Source organism: Mirounga angustirostris, unplaced genomic scaffold (genome assembly GCF_029215605.1).
Source record: "Mirounga angustirostris isolate CCGP_5_RB_7025 unplaced genomic scaffold, mMirAng1.0.hap1 SCAF_6, whole genome shotgun sequence".
Lineage (NCBI taxonomy): Eukaryota > Metazoa > Chordata > Mammalia > Carnivora > Phocidae > Mirounga > Mirounga angustirostris.
This window is the reverse complement of record NW_026991714.1, coordinates 124,667,484-124,692,452: the sequence shown is the minus strand read 5'-3', so window position 1 is coordinate 124,692,452 and position 24,969 is coordinate 124,667,484. Positions and strand designations below refer to the sequence as shown.

General features: G+C 50.3%; 1 protein-coding gene across 1 annotated transcript in view; it reads right to left on the bottom strand.

Moving 5' to 3' along the window:
• UBTD1 (ubiquitin domain containing 1) overlaps positions 1-24,797 on the bottom strand; it is a 53,985-nt gene extending 29,188 nt beyond the window's left edge. The window contains exon 1 of the mRNA XM_045878554.3: positions 24,105-24,797. Coding sequence (XP_045734510.1) covers positions 24,105-24,174 — 70 coding nt within the window. The 5' untranslated portion in view covers positions 24,175-24,797. The remainder of the gene's footprint in view (positions 1-24,104) is intronic.
• Positions 24,798-24,969: the final 172 nt, after the last annotated feature.

Genomic DNA, 24,969 nt, shown 5'->3' with positions numbered 1-24,969 from the left:
GGGACGTAAGTCTGCATCGTTCTCAAACACTTTTCTCAGTGCCCACTGGGGAATGGGCAGTCCTGACTTCCAGCCAACCCACTAAGATCCAGCAGGGTGAGGAGAGGAGGCGAGATGAAGCCATTGTACAAATCAGGGCAAAAACTCCGTAAGGAACATGGAAGAACCCACAAACGGGTAGAAGAGCACCATGACGAGAGCAGGAAAAGGCAGCAGCAGAGCCCATGAGAGGGACATGAAAGACAAAGCTGGTCCTGGAGGTCTGAAAGCCTGACTCCTCATGGCTCCCTGCTTCTCCCTCTCCCTCTGCCCTTCCCCCTGCTCATGCTGTCTCCTTTTCTCTCTGTGTCAAATAAACAAATAAAATCTTAAAAAGAAAAAAAAAAGGCTGACTCCTACGGGTAAGAAAGGGTTTAAGGGATGCAAAACCAAATGCATACACACGGTTGTTCAAGCCTCTCTGTGGGTTTCCTCACACCCATCCTGCTGGCTGTCACCGGGCGGAAGAGAAGAAGGAATGAGAGAAATGGGGAAGGACCTGGCCCAGGGGTGGGGGCATCATCTTACCGACACCACCTCCCATAAAGGAACAGAGGAACCAGGGAAGCTGTGTCTTTGTCAGCCTCAAGGGCCCTCACAGATCAACAGTCCTGCCATAATTCTGGGGCTGCTACACCCAGTACCACCTTGCCTTCATTCCACTTCTGGATAGCCACCAACTCACACCCGACGAGAAGGTACAAGGGTGGAAGACAGCCACTGCCTTCCCCCAGGACCCCCAGGTCCCCGAATCATCTGCCCAGCCATCCCAGCTCTGATGGGCTCGACAAGGCCCTGACAGCTCAACCCTACTTCATACAACCATCGCCAGTGAAGAAACAGTGAAGAAGACAGAGGCCCTGCGGAGGGCCAGCACAGACCAGGGGGAGGAGCTCAGGCTCAGGAGCCAAGCAGAAGATTCGCACGCTGACCCCACCCATTAACCCACCTTGTGACTCTAAGCAAGCTTCAGTTCTCAAATCTGTACAACAGATGATGCCACCTCCCAGGGCTGCTGCAAGGAGAAACGACAGGATGGACGCGGAAGGTACTCCACAATCACCAATTTCCTGCTATTACCCCCAGATGTCCTCCTTGCTGGCCTGCCACAATGTATAAGATTCCTACCGCTGGACTTGTCCTTCAGGATTAAGGCACTGTCATGAAATGTCCCTGTGCAGTAACATGTCACCCACCGCAAGGGCCAATTACATGTTCTGGGCGGGCTAGCAGCCAGGCATCCAGAGCATCTGGTTGGGGCTCTGATGTTAAAGCTCCCAGGTGCAGGCAGGCGTTGCTCTGAAGTGGCAGGTATGGTTGCCGAACCCTGAAGGAGAAGATGTTTTAAAGAAAGATGGTATGTCAAGGACGCTAAAGCTTCATTCAGATCTGGGAATCTCCAGGTGGGCAGAGCTGGAAGGCAGAACAGCTCAGGGGTGTCTCACAAGAAGCAAAACAGGAAAAGCAGAAAAAGGAAAGAGACAGGGAGGTGAAAGTCCTCTAAAGGAGAAGTAGGAAGGAGTCACTGGGGTGGCCCCAGCCCCTGGCAGCAGAGGCACTAAGCCGTCATCCCCTGGCCCCCCTCCAGATCCCTCCTCCGAGCTGCTCTGTCCTGTTCCTGGCACCATATGGCTCCTGCGTGTCCATCCCCACCCTCACCCTACCAGCCAGGTATGTTCTAAAGAGGAAGGAAGCCAAAAGAGCTTTGACCTTGCCGTTTGGGAAGCGCTCACACAATCTTGTTGTAAAACATGCTTGAGGTCAGGAAAGAGGCAGAATGCACCCAAGCAGTGAAGGACAAGACTGAGTATCTCTGGGGTTGTGTTTCCTGTCTGGCCACACATTTGGGAAGACCGGGGCAAGGCCCACGCACCTCTTTGACCTTCACCACACTGTAAGAAGGGTCACCAATGCTCATCAATGACTCAGATCCCAGCAACAGAAACAGGAAAGCTTCACAAAAGGGCAGCAGAACTGCTCCTGCAGAATCAGCAAGTGGGAGGCACAAAAGAGGCCTGGCTGGCCTCACTGAGCTGAGTGCAGACGTCCCTCACGAGGCCACCACGAGGGGCAGGGAGGCAGCACACAGGAACGGGCTTCGTAGAGGGCCAGGCCCACGCGAGGAAGGACTGTTTCTTCGTGAGCGCCATCAAAAGCTAGCCTTGCTCAAGGAAAACCGGCCGACCCCCCGCCGCAGGGTGCTGAGTGGAGCAACCCCACACTGGGCAGGCAGCTGGACCCCACCACCTTTCTGGCTCTCCCAGCGCTAACGTCCTGACACGTGCTCTGGTGTCAGGCACTGATGGACCATCCCATCGATGTCCTCCAGGGCTCAACTCCAGTCAGCTGTCAGGCCTGCTCTGACCGTTGAAGGCCTTCTGCGGTTTACAAAAGTGCTCCTACCCACATCAACTCATGTGATGCTGTGACAGGGGCTCTAGAACCCAACGGCCCCGCACCACACCCCGGAGCCAGCCGTGGGGCCACGGGAAGTCAGTGAGGCAAAGCAAAAGTCAAAGGACAATCAGTACGGTTTTGCAAATCTCTGTAGCCCCACGTAGCCCAGAGTAAGCGCACCCACCCCAGTCTGCCCTTTCCTGAAACTCATCTGAGTGCCGGCCTCCAGGCCAGGCTTCCAGAGACCTGGTCAGGTGGGTTATGCGGCCCGTTCCAAAGGGGGCCAGGCAACACTGCTGCCCAGCTCCTCGTGGAGGAAAGCTGGACCTAGGCCTGTTGCTGGGGCTTCAGGGAGATCAAGGAAACAGGATGCAAAAGATCTGGGCCAGGATGATCCAGGAAATGTGGGTGCCTCTGCCTGTGCTTGGCTGCGGGTGGACCGCCCCCACCAGGCTAGGGCAGGGCAGCCTCAACTTCTGCACCCACCAGATCCCACTGGGGCCAGGGGGTCCTACAGTAGAAGCTGGGCTCTCCGAGGGCAGCCCCTTCTAATTTCAGACTGCTCTCCTTTAGGAAGAGAAATCGCCCTTATGGGGAACAGGAAAAACTACCTCCTGGAACTTCGACCCTCGAGTGCTGGCTCTATCTCCTGAATTACATGACAAGAGCTCCAGGCAACACTGTGTGATAGTTAAAATCTCTCCGCAGTTACGAGTTTGGGAGCCAGAGGGACCCATTCCAAATCCCAGGGAGGTGATCTTGGCTGGATCATCTGATCTAAACCCCAGTTCCCTCCTTTATTAAATAGAGATGATTCTCCCCTATGGATTACTGTGCAGACCAAATAAGATCATGTATGTGAAGCCCCCAGTGTATACCTGGCACATAGGAGAGGCTCAGTAAATGGTAATAATATCATAACCACAATTCTTCGGGGATTTAAAGGCCACCTTCCTGATCTTCCTATGCCTTGTGTTTTCTTGCTAAGGAGTCCCTGTTCCTCAAGACATGATTTCAAGTTCCCCAAACACCCCTTTAGTTGCTCTGTCACTAGGCCGCTGCGGCACAATGGCAGGCCTTGCACAACAGGACAGAAAACCTGGGTTAGAATTCAGACAGCCTTGGGGCGCCTGGGTGGCTCAGTCGTTAAGCGTCTGCCTTCGGCTCAGGTCGTGATCCCAGGGTCCTGGGATCGATCCCTGCATCGGGCTCCCTGCTCAGTGGGAAGCCTGCTTCTCCCTCTCCTACACCCCCTGCTTGCCCTCTCTCGCTATGTCTCTCTCTGTCAAATAAATAAATAAAACCTTGAAAAAAACAAAAAAGAATTCAGACAGCCTTCCTGGAGAGATGCTGGAGGGGACCATTCTGCCTCCAAATCAGGCTGAGCACCTACGATGAGTGAGGCATCATGCTAAGCACTGAAGACTCACCACTCAACAAGATATGGTCCCTCCCTCCAAGAGCTGAGAGTTCTGTTTACTCCACATATTAATGGTCCACACACGTCTAGAACTGAACTTGAATGCCACTTCTACAAGCATGCCCCACTACCCTCCCCAAGGCGGGCAGAGCCACCCCCACCCAGCAGAGTCTCCCTTTACTAGCCATCATTTGCATGTGAGTCCAGTATCCCTACCTGTGGAATGAAAGGTTGTGTGTCTCAGGTGAGAAGACAAAGAAAAAGGTGAAAAGTCCGTGATGTTCCAAATTTACAAGATTAGCACAGAATTCGGCACAAAGTAGGCACTTGTCTTGGGGAGGGTGAATGGAAGCTGGCAGGACCTTGGCCTTGATCTCTGGTGGGCCTTGATCTGTGGCCCAGCTTCCCTAGAACTCCCTCCTAACGGTCCTTCTCTCTTCCTGGGCCACCGCAAAAGTGACATGTACAATGGAAAAGTCAGAGCAGACACTTACCAGCTACAGCCCCAAAGAAGCCAGATGATGAGAGCTCGCTGGGCAGCCTTGCAGCTCCAGACAGTGCTCCGGACATGGCCTCCCTCTCCTTTCTCCTTACGGGGGAGAGAAGTGGAGGTGGCCATTCCTGCCTTCAGTGGCTTTTCTCCTTTCTTGGAAGGCCTCAAGCTCTTTTCTGTCCAAGGGCCTTCACACATGCAGTTCCCTTTACTCAGCTTGGGGAAGGCTCCCATCTTGGGCTATGCTGCGCACATGTCACCAGGACCAGAGGCCAGTGGAGGCTGAGACCTAGCTGTGTTGACTCACCAGCGGTGGGTCCTGGCAGGGCTGCCTCTGCCCAGAGCAAGCATCTTTTTCTTATTCACCTAAAAGTGTCACATGGGCAGCAAATGGCTCTGGCTAAAGGTGGGGCCACATGAGACCAACATGACTACCTCAGTCTCACTCAGCCCTCAGGGGCAGCTTAGGTATCTTTTTCAGGGAAGTCTTTTTGATCCTATGTCCCAAAATAATCCATTCCTCCTACCTCATAATTCTCTCCCAGCACCCTCCTCTCTCCTTCATAGCACGTATTACATTTTCATTCTTTGAGCACAATCTATTTGCCTACTACTCTGTGAGTCCCATGAGCAAGGGCCACATCTGTTTTATGCAGCTGCATACCCTGGGCCAAGCATGGAGCCTGGCACATAGAAATTCAATGCACATCTGAGCTTTTTGGCAGTATGTGCTTCAGATTAGCCTTGAACTCTCCAGGACTAGGCCTCTACACTACGTATCACCTTCATCTGGCATACTGCAGGAAGTGAGTGGTGAGGCCATTGGGTAGGCCACCCAGAGCCCTAAGAGGGTTTGATTCAACTAAGACAAGACAGGCAGGATCCCCCCATATAGTGCGCACCATCCTGAGAGCCCTCCAGTAAGTACCAATAGGACCGTGGGACACAGAAAAACAGGATACCACGGTCTCCTGTTGGAAGACCGTGTTTCCCAGCCTTTTTAAGTACACTCCGCCTTTTGATAAATACACAGACTTATACACACACCCCTACCCAAAACTGTGCCATCTCCCACTTGAGAATTACTATCACATCAGGCAAAAGTTTTGTCAAACTCCACTTTCAATAGCTTACACTTCAAAAACACTGTATTTCTGCTAAACCTAAAATGTGATTATGATACTGAATACGCTTTTTCAAACTTCATATATACCCTAATCCCCAGAGATTTTGATTCTTTTTCTCGCTCTCTTTTTCATTGACAATCATCTCTCATGGACAAGAATAGAACACAAAGGGCCTACCGCAAAGAGTAGAAATGTTCTAAGTCAATAAAGAATGTGTAGAAGAGGAAACTTTGGGGCATATTTCTAGCACTCTCAGAATAGAATGGCAACAGGATCTAAGTGGGAAGAACATCAGATGGAAAGTCGAGAGATTAGGCTATTATTTACTTCTGATTTTGAAGCTCCTTTATTAGGACGATGTCCAATTAAGACTAGGAAGACATTTTCCCAGCTATAAAATGGGACACCGGTCTGGGGGAGTCCACAGTAAAGAGAAATACTAGGACCCCTACCATCTGAAGGTCTTTCATTGTTTGGGATATGGAGAAAATAAAAACAAAGCACAGACACCACAAGCGTTCCTTCTGTGGACTAGTTACCAGTTGCAACAGGCAATTGGAGGAAAGAAGAACCTGAAGCGGGCTGTGGGGGTCCCTGGCTGCGTGGCACCTCTCCCCCTCCAGTCGGAGGCAGACACATCGCCACAGTAAAGAGATGGGCCTGGACGTCAGACCCGCATGAATTCTGGCTCGTGATGTCAGATTCAACTCACCTCACCAGGTCAGGATGAAGATTAAATGAGATAATATGTGTATAATGTTTGGCACAGCATCTGGAAAATGATAAGTGAACACAGAACGTATTTATAAATGTGAGCTTTACTATTTGGATTACTAGTATTGTTTCCCAGCAGGAATGCAGGCAGCTGGAAGGGCAGCCCAGAGGCACCTGGCAGCCCTCTCATTCTCTTTTCCTATTTATTGTCACAAATGACATGACCTCTGTGGTCAAGGACAAGAACAGCTGGGTAGGCCAGCAAAATGCACAGCTGCTGCGTTTTAGGAAAAGCAATACTCCAAGGGGCCTGGACTGGGACGGAGCTGGCAGCGCTGTACAGAGTCCGCTTGGGGTGGGGGTGGGGGTGGGGGGCGACTCCAGCAGGGCTCTGCGGGAGGGAAATGACCGGAAGTAGCCAAAGGGGCTGGAGGGGGAGGAAGAGAAAGTACGGGGTGAAAGACCCAAATCAAAGATGGGTGGGCACAGGAAGTTCCCTTCCCGGAGACTGGAAGCTGCAGGTGAGCCAGAAGGAAGCCAGGAAGACCACAGGATGTGGGCAGGAAGGGGAAGCTGGGCCAATCCTGACGGAGGGGCAGCTGGGAAGAGAGAACCAGGCTGCTGGGCCCTAATGGGGAAAGAAAGGTTGGGACACAACAGGAAGGCCACAGGCTCTGTCCCGGGTTGACCTTGGATCCCCTCCTCAAGCTCTCTCTGTTTCCCCAACTCCACAGGCCCCAGGATTTCAACCAGTTAGGTTACTGCCACCATCAACCATCGCCATCTGGGTCCTCTTCCCTAGGCTGGTGGCAAAACAGGATGCAGGTTTCATTTCCCCTTTTCCTGGGAACTCTGAAACAAGTGCTCCGTGGATTTCCCTATAGGGAAGAGGCCCAGAAGGCCTACCCAGGGGAGAAATCCCCTTGCAGTTCCACTCTGAAATGTGCAGGAGTTAAGCCTGCCCAGAGCCGCCCCCTTCCCCAACTGCCTCTTCTCTCTCTCTCTCTCTGAAGGAGGGTTCAGCCTCAGGCCTGCCCATCGGGCTTAATTAAGCTCTACACACACACAGCACCCATCAGGGGAATGCTGGATGAGGGGTGAGTGAACTCATCCTAGCCCTAACCAGTCATTCAAGTACCCCCGGACTCAAGTTCCAGAAAGCGGCTGCTCTCGACACTACCCCAGGTGATTTGGAGTCAGAGAGTCTGAGCTGGCTGTGGGAGCTCGGATCAGGTCACGTTGTCCCAGGTCCAGGAAGGAAGGCTCCCTGACCCCCCCGGGGGGTCACCGTGCAGGCTGTCACACAAGCAGCAATCGTAACAAGGCTGCCTGCATATACGTGAGCCTTTCCTGAGCACAAAGCATGGTCATGTATATAACCCTCCTACTTTTGTAGGGAAGGTCCTGGGCAGATACTGTTCCCATTTTGAAGATGAGGAAGCTGAGGCAACGTGGGCAGGGTCTTAGTTCCTCAGAAGCAGAGCTGGTGGGCCTGGGACCCATTCTCCAGAAGTCTCCTCCTCTACCCTGGGACTTCCCTTTCTGCTTTAAATATCCTCAGTTCTCCCAACCTAAACAATAAGCACTGCAGCAGTGTTGATGCATAAGGCTAACAACCTCTCCTTCAAAAAGCTTGCCCTCCCCAATGCCCCCACCCCCTGCCTGCGCCTCTTGGGCCCTCCCTCTGCTTCAGCCAACCTGTCCCCCATAAGTTCTTTCTTCAAAGGGGCTTCCGTATCCCTGGCACTTCCACTGCCAACATGCCAGTGCAAACCCTTCCCCTCCTGCCTGAGCACTGCCAGCCACCTAGTTGGCTTCTGCTTTCTGTTCTGCTGCATCCCTTCCCTAGCCATCCTCTTCAGCCTTTGAGTCCAGAGTAGAGTACCCTCTCAAGACCCCGCCATCCCTCTGGTCACGCATTCTCAGGGGCTCCCCATCACCTCCACACCCCTGCCCCACGGCTCGGCTTCGAAGGGACCTCTCAGGCCTTACCTCTTACGGCCCCCTCCCCAAAGCACACACCTGCCCCAGCCCCTCCCTGCATCTTGACTTGAGCTTAGGCTGGTCTGCCTTGCCAAGCCCCTCCTCTCTTTCATCTTCGAGGCCCCACTCTCCAGTGTCCATAAGCGTCCCTTGACTGCAGGAGACTGTTTCTTAATGCCCATCCCACCCAAAGCCCTGAAAGGGGCAGGCTCAAATCCTGTGTGATCAGGCCCTGCACCTGTGGCCTATACCTGGGTGGCCCCGTGACCCAGAGAAGCAAATCCACAGGCTGCCAGAACTCAGCATTGGTGTGCTCAGTCATGGAACAGGCAAATGAGTAAGAGGAGAAGACTGGGTCTAGAAAGAGGGAAGCCAAGAGCAGATGCTCAGATGAAAGCAGAGAGGCCACCAGCCCCCAAAAGACAAAGCCGCCTCCATTCCTGACTGCTCTCCAGTCCCAGCTCCCTTGAGGCCAGCTGCCTTGTCGTGATCCTGCCAGCAAACCCTTTTTCCCTGAGCTAACCTGGAGGGGCCTCTGCTCTGTGTGTCTGTCCATATCAGCTTGGGGAGCCCTGTCCCCTCCTGACAGCCCCAACTGGAGGAGCCATATACTCGGCAACAAGCAGGCTCTGCCAAGGGTCACCTCTTTGCTTGTCTCCTGGACAGATACGCCTGCTTCCCTCCCTGGAACAGGGCTCCTCACCAAGGCCTCGAAGAACCGACAGCTTCAGAGCTATGGATACAGCTCAGAAGTTCTCCTCTTCGGATTATGTTAAGTGAAGTAAGTCAAGCAGAGAAAGACAATTATCAAATGGTTTCACTCATATGTGGAACATAAGCAATAGCACGGAGGACCGTAGCGGAAGGGAGGGAAATCCAAAGGGGGAGAAATCAGAGAGGGAGATGAACCATGAGAGACTATGGACCCCGAGAAACAATCTGGAGGTTTCAGAGGGGAGGAGGGTGGGGGGAGGGGGTAACAGGGTGATGGGTATTGAGGAGGGCACGTGCTGTGATGAGCACTGGGTGTTATACTTTTTATACTTAACTAATGAATCATTGAACACTACATCAAAAACTGATTATGTACTATTCAGTGGCTAACTGAACATAAAAAAAAAGAATGCTACATATTCATTTTATACAGTGACTTGCAAATGGAAGGTACATATATGTAGATTGTAGTACTGGATGAAAAATATTAAAAATGAAAATAACAATCTAAAAAAAAAAAATTCCCCTCTTCTGGAGCTGCCTCGAGTCTACAAGGGGTCAGGAATGGCCCCTCCCAGACAGGTTTTGTCACATGTGACCCCCATCCCCCGGCTGGAGCTCAGTGGACCAAGCTGGGCCAATTGGACATGCTCCCCTGGGAATCTGGACTTAGGGCTGGGATAGCAGAGTCCCTCTGAGTATGGCTGGGACTGTTACAGGAACACTTGAGGCCATATGGGCTGTGGAGAGAGGAAGCCCAAAGAGACATGGAGTTTAGGGGGAAAGATCCTAAAGAGGTTTTTTCAATTCCTGCTTAAGGCTAGGCAGCAATCCTGCTGTGGGGTCCTGAGCACTGCCCCCCTGAAACCCTACAATAAATCAACTTTTTTGTTTAAGCTAGATTCCGCTGGTTTCTGTTACTCGCAATCAAGGGGTCCTAACACAGCTGGGATCTCCCTTATGCTTCTCCAGGAACGCAAAGTAGGTGCCAACAAACAAACTTGCTGAATGAAGGAAAACTGGCCCCAGATCCTGGCTTTCTGATTTCCGCCAAAGGCACCTCGGTGCTCTACAAATACTCCACATATAAAATGTGAAACTCAGCCCCAGGCAACTTAAATTAAATGCACTTTCCTTGCCTGAAGTGCATTATAACCTCATTTTCATCTCTTCTTTGGGACAAACCATCACTGAAAGGAAAGGCAGGTGGGAGCAGGCCAGAGAAACAGCCTACGGCAGTATAGGCCAGCAAGTCAGACTGGATCCACAAACTCTTGTGCTATCCCCAACTGACCCACTGGAAACAATTGTACCCGAGATTTCTGTCCCTCTACCACACCCCAGTCCACCCCTGATAACCATCAAAATCTCCAAGAGGTCACAAGGTTTGCACCCCTACTGATGGCTCATTCATGCCAGAGACCATCACAAGGTCAGACCTGTGGAAGAAACCCCAGAGGTACCATTTTAAGCAAGACATACAGTGGTTTTCAAACTGTGTGCTCTGCAGGACCCCACGACTTCAGTGGAACCTCTTGGAGTCCCAGTCTCCCTGGCGTCAACCAGCGTAGCACCTATCTGTTATATATACCAAGCTGAGCACCAAGAGGCAGAGCTGGGAGGGAACTCTGGCCCCTGGACTCTTCCCATTGCCCCTCTCTCAAGGCTGCTCCCTTAAAGGCTCTTGGACTTGAGGAGGGCCAGCACTTGGTCCTGTGTGGTTGAGCACTGGCCAGGGAACACGGAGGGAGCACTAAAGACACAACGTGGTGCCTACTAGCTGGCGCGGAGTCTGAGGTCACCCTGGCTACATGGGAGGAAGGGCAATACGAAGCAGCCTGAACAGTATGGAGCTGTCCTGATGCTAGTCCTCCACTATATATAGTTTCTCCCCTGAAATGACCTCACGCAGCAGCAAGGCTTTGTGGTGTGGCAAAACTGGCTACGCATCCCCAACTCCAGAGAAGAGAGTTCTGCTGAAGAAACTGGATGGTAAATAGGAAAAAGAGGAGTCTGTGGCCTGGGGGGGGGGGGGCATGGGGAGCAAGCTTTCCAGACAACTCAGGAGGAATTCTTTCCCTTGACCCCCAGAACAAACAGGAGACTCCTGTGCAGTGGGTGATGAAACTAAGTCCCAAGTCTGGGGTGGGGGGAGCCCCTGCTTCGTCGGAGGCTTCCGTCCCGCCTGCTCACAGATGGCGGGCACCCGAAGCCCGTCATTCATCTGCACCCCACGTGCGGGGACCAGCAGAGGCCCCCTCTGATCTAAACTCCCCGTTCACTATTCGAGACCTTCCCTAACCTTGAGGTACACAGCCCATTTGATTCTGCAGCCTAAAATAAATACAAAAGCAAGCAAGGATGAACACCAAATGGGAACAGGGACTCTCACGGGGTGGTGGGAGTGTGCAGATTTTCTTCTGTGGGCTTTCTGGTGTTGTTCACTTTTTACGTAAACACAACTTCCACAATAAGGCAAATCCCATTACTTGCTTCTCTCCAACCAGCACTCCTTACTGAAATCACTAACCCTTCTATAACTCTCCTCACTTACCCTTAATAACTGCCCTATCCCATCTCAACTCTTCCTAAAGTGTCTACACATTGCCTTTGTCTCTGCGTGTCTACACTGTATGTCTTGCTTAAAATGGTACCATATCTTAATTTGTCTTTGCTGCCTCCCGAGACTGACCAGAAGCTGTCATGGACGATGAGACATATATGTATAATGCGTACACAGGCGTGAAGGAAGATGGAAAGAAAAAGACATGAGAAACGGAATCAGATTTCCTGGGTATGATACCAGCCCCACCTCTGACTGCGCAGGATAGACCACAGACCAGTGGCTTGGCCTCCCTGAACCAGTTCCTCCAGCCGAATTCCTTATCAGTGCCAATTCTCTTCTCCTAAAAGGAAGGAAAGATTCTGAGCATGTCTACCAACCCCACAGCTTTTGAAAAAGAGATCATTTCATCTCTAAAACTGAGAGGCCCCAGACCCAGCCTATAGAAGAGGTCCCTATCCATCCATACCTAAAATAGCACTGGACTATGGAGAACAGGGCCAGTAGGCTGAAATCTCTCCTTATGGGCCAGGGCCCCCGGCATAGACAAATGCCCAAGGGGTGGTGCAGTCAAAAGTGGCAGGCTGAGCACCTCTGCCTAAGGCTGCAGTAAAAGTACTTGATGGTCAGCAATAAACCAGACATCCAGGCCCTGGATCTTCCATGGGACACATGTTACAGAGGACAGAGCTAGGCTCAGCTTCAAACAGGAGGGGTCAGCTGCAAATGAAGGGGCCCAGTGTAGCTCTCCTTTTGCCCATTGACTCCAAAGACTGCCCATCCTGTTCCTCAGGGAGAGGGCCCAGATAACATTGCATGCACCATGTGAATGTTTTAAAAAAAATCATTTGGGGCCTTATAAAAAGCCATAGTAGCAGTAAGTTCCCAGCCAAGTAAGGCCTCCCTTCTCCTCTGCAGCCAGTCCTGGGCCAGGCCACACACAGGAATAACACACTGGCAAGACCCAGGTGAGCTTGGTTCCGTGAACCTGATGTGACAGCAGAGAGGGAAGAAGGACAAAGAGCAAACAGAGACATCCGGGACATAAACCCCGCTGTGCAGAGCATCACCAGCTCCCGTGGACCCTTAGCACTGTGTGTTATGGATCTTCCCACTCGGGTGTGGCCAGAAGGAAACAAGTTTGGAAAAAAGGGAACCCAATCGCAGAAGCTCCAGTATTATTGAGTCCATCACACCTTGAGCTTCTTGAGGAAAGGAACCAACTCTTCCGGCTGTTCCTGGCACCTAACCCAGGGCCTGGGACAAGTACTGAATATCTGGAGGCAGTTTCCCATAGTGCTTAAGCTATAGGTCCCTGGGATACAACTACTAGGATTCAAATAACAGTTCCTCCACTTTCGTGGGCAAGGGTCTACTCCCTGAGCCTCAGTTTCCTCCTCTGGAAAATTGAGGTAATTATGCCTACCTTACAAGGCTGATGTGAAAATGGAAGATGTTGGTGTCAAAGACCTGGTAGGATACTGAATGCATGCATGGTAGGTTAATAAATGGTACTGATTTCAATGATGATAATAAATGGTACTGAGTCAGTGATGTGAGGTCTTGAGAAATGAAAACGCCCATGCCACATGACAGTCTATTTTGGGGGAACACGGTACTTTCGCTAAGTAAATAAATCAATGCCATGTGTGATATCCTATCTTACAGAGGACAGTGTGGTCTGTTTCGCAGACACTGCATGGGCGGGGGAGAGGGGGCAGGGGGGACAAACGCGTGAAGGTTTGGCTGTCCCATGAAGTGCACTTTCTGGCACATTCAGGATGTGTAGTGTAAGAACTGGCAGAAGCAGGGCGCCTGGGTGGCTCAGTAGTTAAGCGTCTGCCTTCGGCTCAGGTCATGATCCCAGGGTCCTGGGATCGAGTCCCGCATCGGGCTCCCTGCTCGGCAGGAAGCCCGCTTCTCCCTCTCCCACTCCCCCTGCTTGTGTTCCTGCTCTCGCTATCTCTCTCTCTGTCAAATAAATAAAAATCTTTAAAAAAAAAAAAAAAAGAACTGGCAGAAGCAGACTATTTGCTACTCATGGGTGGCAATGACGTCAATAAACCAGCGATACCTGTTTAGGGCCCAGTGAGCCCTTGGCTGAAATTGACAATGAGCTAGGTACCGCATGGGAGGCACGCTGAGCTGGGAATCTAAAACAGTGGTCTGGAATCCAAAATCTTCCATTGCTCACTGTGTGACCCCGCACACAACAGTTAATATCACTGAGCCTCTCCCCTAAAATGAGGACAACCTCCCAGTGAATTATCAGGGAGACTAGATGAGACGTATGTTAAGTACCTATGGCAGTGCCTGCCACACAGTTGGTGCTTAATAAAGAATAGTATATAATAACTATAAAACAATTGTGTTTTTTTTTAATCGAGTTGCAGGGGCCTGTGTATCAAGTGCAGAAAAGTGGCTCTGCTGTGGATGTTGATCACTTTCCAAGAAAGTTCACGAAGGAGGTGTCTGCAGTTGACAGCACATATGAGAGAAATGTGCTGGGCTCCAGGAAGGAAGCCCCAGTGGACCCAGAGATGTTCTGCCAAGGCGAAACGAGCCATAGCACACTGAGGGCACTCCCCAGCCTTGACCTACCAAGCAAGAAACGTTTGTATCTGTTTTGAGACAGCCCAGAAAAGCAGCCACTGGGTGTTGCTGGAATCAGCCAGAGCATGTCGGGGGGTGGGAGGGTGGAGGGGTGGGTGGCAGGGGTGGAGGCAAGAGATTTGTAACTAACAAGAGTTCTCAAGTTTTTGTGAAAGCTTCACATTTTTAAAAATGAAGCTAGATTCAAGGCTATCTCTATAATAATATCACTCTTGCGCAACTTGCTTCCGATTTGCTTTCCTGAATAAATGAGTGGAATTACAAGAATGGTAGATAACCAGGGTATACCGCGGAAGCTAGGTCTTGCGTAGGAACCTCATTGGCCTTGCATCTCAACTTGGGGCGGGGGGAAGAGGAAGGTTGGGGACAGCCGGCTTACAGTGCCAAGCATGGTGATAATAGTAACTGCCATTTACTGAGTATTTTAATATGTCCCAGGTACCATTCGAAGGATGTTATGTGCATTAACTCATTTAAACCTCATGACAACTCCACAGAGTAGGTACTGTTATCTTCATTTTACAGATGAGGAAAGTGAGGCTCAAAAATCCAAAATAACTTGCCCAAGGTTACATCGTTAATGAACCGGAAGAGTTGGAATTATAAAATTAAATGGATATTAAATGAACAAAATACTAGTCATATTGTCCTAATTATCTGCTACCAAAAGAAAAATGGTATCTTATAAATGTCCTGTTCAGAAGATCCTAGATTTTGCAAATCAAAAGAAATTCATGGTCAGGGGGCACCTGGGTGGCTCAGTCAGTTAAACAGCCAACTCTTGGTTTTCAGCTCAGGTTACAGTCTCAGGGTTATGAGATGGCTCCCTGCTTAGCGGGGAATCTGCTTGGGATTCTCTCCCTCTGCCCCTCCCCCCACTCGTGTGCATGTATCTGTGCGTGCGTGCGTGCGCTCTCTCTCTCTCTCTCTCTCTGTAAAATAAAGAAATCTTAAAAAAAAAGAGAGAGAGAAATTCATGGTCAGCCCTTGCTATACACTCTGACTCTAGGGGAAGGGCTAGAGAGTGGCCCGGAGCAGATTTCGAGGTGGGACCAGGGGAGGCTACATTCTGCTCTTCCCAACACTCTGGGCTGACCAAGAGTTAATAGAATACAAGTCCCCAAAGTAACCATGAACTTGGTTTTGGTTATTGCCATTAACAACTCACTGCCATTTGCTGGGTGTGGGCACAGTGCTCATCACTTCACACACATCACCACTTGTGTGATGGAGCCCTTGACTACCCTAAATGACCCCACTCTTGTCCCCATTTTACAGATGTGGAAACTGAGACTTTGACTTGAGGCTTTCTCACCACAGGAAGAAAGTAGTGGAGCCATCGCCTCCCATGGCTTCTACCTCTCTACCACTTACTTGTCAATAATCTTGGGCAGCTTAGCAACCTCACTAAATCTCAGTGTCCTCACACATAAAATGGGAAAAATGATCTCTGCCCTGCCTACCTAAGAGGATGGCTGTGGGGGAACAAATCATGTATAATACTTGTGAAAACACTTTAAAAACTGCAAAATGCTGAACAAAGCAAGAAATTATTAGTCTTATTAATTACAAAGGGTGACACCTGATCCAGCAAGCACTTTGCTAACAGGACGCTGGTGCCTCTTTTTCCCTTGGGAATTTGGGACTAATTCAAAGTCTGAAGAGTCGGGGCATTCTTTTCTTCAAGTCTCTGGCATCTGGGAGTTGGAAAGTAGAAGTTCATTCTGGGAGAAAAAGGAGGAAACAATGGTATTTGCATTCTACTTGTATTTCTCTTTAGGAATGCAATCTTGGCTGAGATTCTACTGCTTCCAGCACACAACCCTCAAACAACGTTCAACAAAAATTTATTGAGCATCTACTAAGTGCCAAGCACTTGTTCCAGGACAATGGACTCATGTGGCTCCGGGGTGTATAGGCTATAGTTTGGGGGCTGGGAAATTAAAGGAGGAGGGAACAGCAAAGAGAAGGGAGCAGAGTGGCTACAGTTCTTGGAGCTTTGCAGGCTTTATAGCAGACTTCAGGCTCCTTTTCGTGGAGGTGGGGGAAGGCAGCACAAGAGAATGAGCTCTGAGCACTAGAATTTGAATCAAACTACTTAACCTGAGCTCTAGCACTGCCTCTCCTCAGCCTCAGGACCCCCAGCAAGCAATGTACTTTCCTGACCATCAGCTTTCCCATACGTAAAATGGGTAGAAATGTTCCCATAGGTAAAATGAATACAATCAAATGAGATGATTGCCTGAAGGGGCCTTGCCTGAAGGGGCCTAACAAGGTGCCTAAAGATGCTAATAAACTCACTTTAAATACGAAAACCATGTGTTCTCTTCCTCCTGCCCAGTGAAGATAAACTATACAAGAGCCAAACGCTTAGGCTCTGAGATCAGACCGTTTGGGTTCCAGTCCTGGCTTGGCTGTTTACAACCTGCACGGCCTTAGGAAGGAGACGTTACCTTTCTAGGGCTCAATTTCTTCATCTGTAAAAAGGTGATAATAGTGTCCACCCATAGGATGGTTGTGAGGATTAGCCAAGATACTGCACGTGATGCTCCTGGCACACGGTAAACACCAAGCAAAGGTGAGCTGCTGCCAAGTGTATCTCTTCCAGCCCTAAAAACAACAAAACTCTGAGTCCTCTAAGATCTAGGCTGCTTGGTGACTGGCTGGCTGCCTAGGTTGGACTCTGGTGCCAGCCTCCCTGAGAAGACAGGTACAAATGAGGAGCCATCCTCATCCCCCTACCCCATACCCAGCAGAAGATGCTCCAGCCCCTTTCCTGACAATGAGTGACAGGAGTTGAGGGGCTGGGGATGGTCAGAGGTACGGATGCACACTGAGCTCGGTCTCTCTTCCCTGTGAGCTCAGTAAGCAGGGAGATCTTGTCCCCAACAGAGAGAAGCACATGGCTTTGTGCAGCAAATTCACCATGTCACCATGTCACCATCACTCCCTACCTTTTACTCAACCCTACATCCTCCCCTCTGAACCACTGTCCTACATCTCTCACATGCAAAAGGGGGCTAAAAAAAAAAATTGGTGCTCACCCCAAGTAAGACAGTGCTAACATTTTCTGGGAGCCAGATGAATTATAACAACACAGACCTGCTTCACTTAATTGGAAGCCCCATCCATCCATCCCTCCATCCATCCCAGCCATCGACCACCTAATTAGAAACCCAGAAGCAAGCCAAATTCTGACTGACCAGACAAGATGTCACAGAATCCACCCACCCAAGCTCCTGTGCTTCCCTCCCTGGAGGGCCCCTCAGGCTTCACTATGAGCTCATCTACTTTTGCTCTAGGTGCTATTCTAACAATCCCAGCCGTCTGTTTCCCCAGGAAATGGGAGGGGCTGCTATCTGAGCCCCGAAGATGGAATGTCAAGAAGTGACCACTATGATCAGGTATCACTTCACCCCCAATAGGATGGCTATTATCAAAAACAAGCAGGGGCGCCTGGGTGGCTCAGTCGGTTAAGTGTCTGCCTTCAGCTCAGGTCATGACCTCGGGGTCCTGGGATCGGGCCTTGCGTTGGGCTCCCTGCTCAGTGGGGAGTCTGCTTCTCCCTCTCCCTCTGCCCCTTCCCTTGCTTGTGTTCTTGTTCTTTCTCTCACTCAAATAAATAAATAAAATCTTTTTAAAAAAGCAAACAAAACAAAACAAAAACCAGAAAATAACAAGCATTATTGGTGAGGATGTGAAGAAACTGGAACCCTTGTCCATTGCTGGGGGCGAATGTACAATGATACGGCCGCTGAGAAAAACAGTAGGGCAATTCCTCAAAAAATTACACCTAGAGTGAACATATGATCCAGCAATTCCGCTTCTGGATATATACACAAAAGAACTGAAAGCAGGCACACAAACAGATTTGTACACCCATGTTCACAGGAGCATTATTCACAATAGCCAAAAGGTGGGAGCAGCCCAAGTGTCCACTGACAGATGAATGAACAAAATGTGGTATAGACATACAATGGAAAGTTATTCAGCCTTAAAAAGGGAATTCTGACACATGCTACGTCATGGAACAACACTGAAGCTATTACGCTAAGTGAAATAAGCCTAACACAAACGTTCAAATATTGCTTCATTCCACTTACATGAGGTGCCTCAGGGTGGTCAGATTCATAGAGACAGGAAGCAAAATGGCGGCTGCCAGGGGCTGGGGGAGGGAAGGATGAGGAGGCTGTGTTTAATGGGGACAGAATTTCCACTGGGGAGGATGAAAAAGCTGTAGAGATGGATGGTGGTGATGGCTACACAGCAGTGTGATTGTACTTACTGTACAGAACTATACACCTGAGTATGTATTATGTTATCTAAGCACATTTTCTTTAAGTGGGGAAAGGAAAAAAAGAAGTGACTGCTACCAGGGAGAAGACAGATCATAGGTGGAAACGTGAACCCCGAAAAGCACAGCAGCCAGACACCATTTAGTTTGGGGCCCAGTGCCCTGCAGTCTCAGAAGCCCAGAGGCCTCACACTGTCATAAGCACAGTTACTGATCAGACAGGACGCCGTTCTCATTCAGAGCCCAGAACAGGAATCAAGAGCCTCCCCACCCCGATGCTGCTCGGGACCCTGAGGCAGGCCACTGTGGAATGGGCTCGCCCTCAACAATTTCCTTCTGTTTGCACCAGTTCACCCCACTTCTTTCAGAAATAAAGGCTTTTGACAGAAAGAAGCTTTTGTGGTCCCCACCTCCACCAAGCAGGTGCTTTGTACATACAGGTCTGAACTCAATATCCCTGAGTCGCAAAGAGGAAGTTATTCATGCTCAGTATACTTTGCTTAGAAGCATATCATCCGTTTCAGAAAGATTCCCAGCCAAAAATAGTTTTTAAACACTTCTTTTATAGTTTTGCTCTTTAAAAAAAAGAGTAAGCTTCAATGATCTGGTGGGGAAAATCACTGGCTATGGTTTTTGTGTGTAAAAATCCTGTGGCTAGGGTAATAGAAACTTTATGAGTTCACAAAATCTCCTTTTATCCAGGATCTCACTTGATTCTTAAAACCTCTCTGGGAGGCGGGCATGGTAGCAGTCATCCCATTGTACGAACCGGGAAACTGAGGCTCAGATAGATCAAAGTCACACACACAATTAAGAAGAAGCAGAGAACCAAGGCCTTATTTCCCATCAGTGCCAGATGAGAATCTGGGTTGGGACCTCACATGTGACCGACCACGCAGTCATGAAAGTAATTTTAAAAACAGTGTTAAGTTTATTTTATCCCCATAACATCTTTCTGAAGTAAACTGGAAATATTATCTTTTTTAAAATAAGAGGATCAACCGAGCACAAAACAAATGACTTGCCCAAGATGACCACTCAAGAAAGGGGCAGAGAGACTAGACCTCTTCCCTTTTGAATGCACTTGACCTTGAGCACTTCCCTATAATGTCTTGACCCCAACACACTCAAAACTTAAAGGAGCCCATGCAGGTTTTATATAGGTTGCACCACATTTCTGTGAACTCGGCAGGGAGTAGATATACCTTTATTCTCTTTTTAATAGCTGGAAAAGAAAAGAGGTTAAAGAAAACTTAAGTTCCTTTCAGCTCTAAAATGCTATGATTCTAAAAATTCCTCAGCAAGTTGCTCGGTAGAGAGAGGCCTGAAATCCACAGCATCCACCTTCCTGCTTCCCAGTCTGTTAGACCACCCCATCTCCATGACTACAAATACTATGTGTATCTGGGAGAGGGGTTCCTTTTGTTTTGGACATGCTAAACTGAGAAGCCCTTTAGACGTCAAATGTGGTGAGTACCAGCAGAACATACAAGGCTAGAGCTGAAGAGGATGGGCTGAAATTATAAATGTGGGAGTCACCAGCTGTATAGCAAAACATAATTGTATGTATTATCATACAGGATTTTCATGTATGATCACACGTAATTTGCATGAATATATGTTTATTATCTCCCCCCACCCCTAAACTGTAAGCTCCATGTGGCCAAGGACCATGTCTTTTCACAGCCAGCAAGGTACCTGGCACTCAGTAAATATTTACTGGGCAAATGGAGAAGTTGCCCAATTACTCCCTCAAGAATAGCCACAGCAGCCCACACCATGAGAAGCAGACTCTCTCACAACCACAGCGCCAAGCCCAACCAGCTCAAAACAGGGCCCTGGGTCTGTCCACACCGGGCTTGAGATTCCAGAACGTAAGTGGATACGCCTGGCACATCACAGAGTCAGATATTTGGGTTTCAGCCTTGCCACATTCTCAACGGGTGGAGCTACGCCAGAGGCTTGCCTGTTCTACCACCTTGCTTTCTCCCTGACGTGGCTGGGGGAGGGGCTGCCTTATCCACAGCAGGGATGGAGATACTGATCTACTCAGGGTATATGTACCAGGTGGTGGGAGCCCCCCACATGATAAATCCCCAAGTATTCTCTGAAGCATGTAAGGACCACCTGGCACCTGAAGGGGAAACACAATCCTTCTGGGGATGCATTACGAGTAACAGTTAAAAAATAAAAAAGAATGATAATCACAAACCTTCTAGCTAAAGCAAGATGGCCTGACCAATGGGCGTCATGTCTCTGCTTTACCTGCCAAGTGACTAGGAAGACAGAACTAAGGCCAAAGGGTGACATAACAAGGCATAAGATTTCAACTCAATAACTTTGCAGTTTTGAATAGTTGTCTCTGTGAAGATGAGATGATGAAACAGCTCTGGTGATCTTGTACAACCTGGTCCCTTTCTGAGATACTGAAAGTGTGACCCGAGAGAGGTTTTAGGACTTGCCCAGGGTCACCCAGCTATAGGCCCGGGACTAGAACTCAGGTTCTAGCTCTCTATTGATGGCTTCTTCCCATTACACCAGTGGCAAAGGAAAGGTAAGAGTTACCAAGGTAGCTAGGGAGTTTTAGGCATTAGTGTTACAACATCAAACTATGTCTTTGTCAAAGGGTAAGCTGCAGGGCGCCTGGGTGGCTCAGTTGGTTAAGCAACTGCCTTCGGCTCAGGTCATGATCCTGGAATCCCTGGATCGAGTCCTGCATCGGGCTCCCTGCTCAGCAGGGAGCCTGCTTCTGCCTCTGACCCTCCCCCCTCTCATGTGCTCTCTCTCTCTCTCATTCTCTCTGTCTCAAATAAATAAATTTAAAAAAAAATCTTTAAAAAAAAAAAAGGGTAAGCTGCAGATGTTACAGGAATGCCAGGTGCACACTGTGAAGTTAAGAAGGATTCCTTCCCTCATACCAAACTTGTCATCCTACAGAGTTCCCCTTGGCTTTGGGCTTTATGAATAAAGCTATTCATGGGGGGCCTACAGAATTGAAAAAATGATACACTAGCAGGTAAAAAAATGCAGATATATACTTCAGTAAAATGTTTACATGAAAAATTCAGATGCTAGGATATAGTCAGGTTAACATTCTAAAATCAACAAATATTGAGTGTTTCCTCTGTACAAGTCATTGTGGTTAAGTGCTGAGTGTGTGTGTGTACATAAGCATGTGTGTATGTGTATAGCTATATGAGCGAGTTTGAGAGACAGACACACAGGGATAAGACAGAACCCAGGTCTTCAAGGCTTACAGGATAGTTGCTGATACAAGACTATAAACATCAAAGAAACATCTAATAATATGGAGTGGATAATTGTTAAGTAAGTGGCATAATGTGTCTACAGGAGTTCTCAGAAGGGGGGAGTTAGAATTGTCAGGCGAGGTGCTTCTAGAAAGATACAGGATTTGAGGCAAACCTTGAAAGGAAGAAAGGCTCTTGATAAGTAAGAATGGGGAAATGGCAATGAGCAAACACTGGTGGCCTTAATTCAGGGAAGAGAAAGAAATCACGCCTTAAAAAAGGACTAGACCAAATTGAACAGCCTTGAAAGTTAAAGTTCTTACAGAAGTGGAGGGTGCAAAAAGATTTCTAAACAGGGGAACGTGGCTGGCTCAGTCAGTAGAGCATGCAACTATTGATCTTGCAGTTATGAGTTCGAGCCTCACACTGGGTATAGAATTTACTTTAAAAAGTACTTTCTGTAAAATTAAAAATTAAAAAAAAATCCTAAACATAGAATTATAGGGTTCAAAACAGGTTAATTTAACAAACATCTTCTGGAGGCAGGGCACAGTGTGCAGGCATCGGATGAATGGCTGAAGATGAACTTGCCTTTGGTGGGGAACTACCTTCAGCCTGGGAGGTGGGTTGGACTTGAGATGACTAGGGAGTGAAGCAGAGTGGAAAGGGCAGGTTTGTACAACTTCCCAAGGAAGAACCAGCAGATCCCAGTGGCTGACTGGCTGGGAGGCAGAGAAAGTCAGCAGAGAGACATCTCCAAAGTACGAAGTCAGGCAGCTGCAAGAATGGAAGAGTAAGGGGAGCTGGCTGAGGGGAGAGATGAAGAGCTTGGTTTTAGAAGTGTTGAATCTAAGGATAACTACATCAGCGTGTCCAGTGGGCATTTACTAATACAAGTGTGGAGTCTGACAGGTAATAGTTGAAGATACAGTATACGGGTCTTCCCAGGGGACAGAGTTGTGGGACTGAGTATAATTTCTCTGCGAGGGCGTATGAGAGGAAAAAAAAAAAAAAGGTCAAACTGAACCATGGGTGTGTCCACACCTAGGAGGTGATGTGATAGTGAGCAGCAATGATCAGAGAAAAAAAAAAAAACCAGGATAATCTAACTTGGAGAAGGGAAGGGGGGATAGTTTCAAGTATGAGAGGGTTGTCACCAGTGAAAAATGCTACAAAATCAATCATGTGGACTGAGCACATAAATAATAAATATTCATTGAATAAATGAATGAATGAAAGACAGAAAGCCCTTGGGTTTGAGAATCAACTTTCCTCAGTCAATGTTAAATTTACCTCATCCCTCCACCTCCAGAAAAACATGTTTCTTCTTCCACAAGTCATCCTGTCCACCACACAGACATCCTTCTCTGCTTCCCCCACATTTCCCCTCATCTTCCTTCCCGGTTTCCACAACCCAAGCAACACACCTTCGGTGTCAAAGGACACAGGAAATTCCAACTAGTTTCCACTTCATTAACAACTATGCCTGTGGCTCCTCATACATAAAGGGATGGGTAGCAATTGAGTGGAAGAGGAGACTGCTCTCTAGCCCCGGCTGCACTACTAACTAGCTGTGTGGCTTTGGCCAAGTTGTTCAACCTCTCTGGATCTGGGCTTCTACACAGACAGGAGGAGTTAGGTCTATCTAGACTCCAGACAAGTTTTGAAGGTCCCTTTCAACTCTAAAGTATATACGATTTTTATCATTCTCAGAAGGTCCTTGCAACACCCTCAGAGAAGGAAGTGAGTACAAGACCCGGGGAAATGAACGCCAGACCTCTTCCCAGGGCGAAGCGCCAGTATAGGAGTGCACCAAGAAAGTAAGAAGGCGCTGCCCGGCCCTCGCGGATCACCAGGGAGGAGATCCCATCCCCAAGGCTGGGAAGGATCCCAACAAACCCGAGCGCGATTCCCACTCCACACCCCACCTTTTCTAGACTCCAGACAGCCGGGAGGCTCTAAAAAGCCCTGCGGGAAAAATAAATATTTCTTTCCCAGAGTCCTGCGCTGCTTTTGCCAGTTGGATTCCGGCAGACAGGATCTGCAGCCCGATAATGACACAGGCAGTCTCTGGGAGAGCGACAGTTCTCGCTCGCTCCGAGTTCTGGGGACGACTGGCCGCCCGCGCCGTGCCCCGACGGGCCAGCCTCCGACCCCGACCCGGCTGCCAGGCCAGCGGCGCCCCCATCCCGGGCCCCCCTCCCCTCAGCCGGCCCCACTGCGGTCTGCAAACATTTCCTGCCCCCACCCCCACCCCCACTCGGAGCTTCCCAGTTGGAGCGAGTTGGGCTCGCAGCCGGGTCAGTGCTCGCAGTTGCCCCAACTCGGCTCCCCCGGCCACCAGGGCTGGAGAGCGGGCCCCCGTCTGGCTCCGGAGCAGCCATCTGGGAAACCCAGGCGCCAGGAGCCGCGGGAGGTCGCTTGGGAAGCCCAGCGCTCGGGCGAGGAGGGGGACAACTGGCGAGGCGCCCGTGGCCCTGCTCCTTTCCTCGTCGTTACCTGCTCGCTTGCGGGGGTGTCCCGGGGCGGCCGGCCTCTCCCGGCGCTGTCTCCCCACGCAGTTGCCCATGCTGGCTCTTCAGCCGGGCCCCATGCACCGGAGGCGGCGGGCTTGTCGGTTGCTCCGCGCTTCTGCCCCGGACGGCGACGTCCCGGGTCAACGGCTCCTGCCTCCCCGCATCGGGCGCTCCTCGATCTCCCCCCGGGGGCGCGCTCTGCCCGGGCGCCGGCTTCGCCACAAACTTTGCGGGCGAGGGGAGTGAGGGAGGTGGCCGATTCCCCAGCACAGTCCCAGGTGGCCGGGCCAGGGGGGCCCGCGACGGTGCCCGGCCGGAGACCAGCTCCGCGGGAGGGGCGGAGAGAGGGGGCGGGCACCTTCGCAGCTACTCCCTGCTCGCCCGGGGCTCCCAGCTGGGGCCGGCCCCCCGGAGCCTGTCACTCACCTGCCTAACCCCGCCCCAGCCCGGCCCCGCTCCCTGCCGCCGGCTCGGGGTGCCCGCGCCTCCGCCACCGCCCGCCCCAGGTGCGCATGTGACCGACGGCACCGCCCCCTCGGGCCGGGCCTGATTTTCTCATTGGCTTCTCCCAGGGTGTGTACCGCCCCTTGGCCCCACCCAGCCAGGTGTCCGCCCCGCCACCCGTCTCCCCGGGAGCCGGGCCGGGAATTATTCGCCCTCAGTGGCCCCCGGCTGCGTGCTTCGCAGCCGCCTTCCTTGCCCGCGCCACCGCCCCGACTCCAAGCCCCGCCCCTCAGGAAGGGACCGTCCCGTCCCTCCCAGGAGCCGGCAGGCACGTGATCCAGGGAGCGCCCCGCCTCTTTAACCGTCGCCAGGCAATTGGCTCAGGAGGCGCGTGCGCTTAGAGG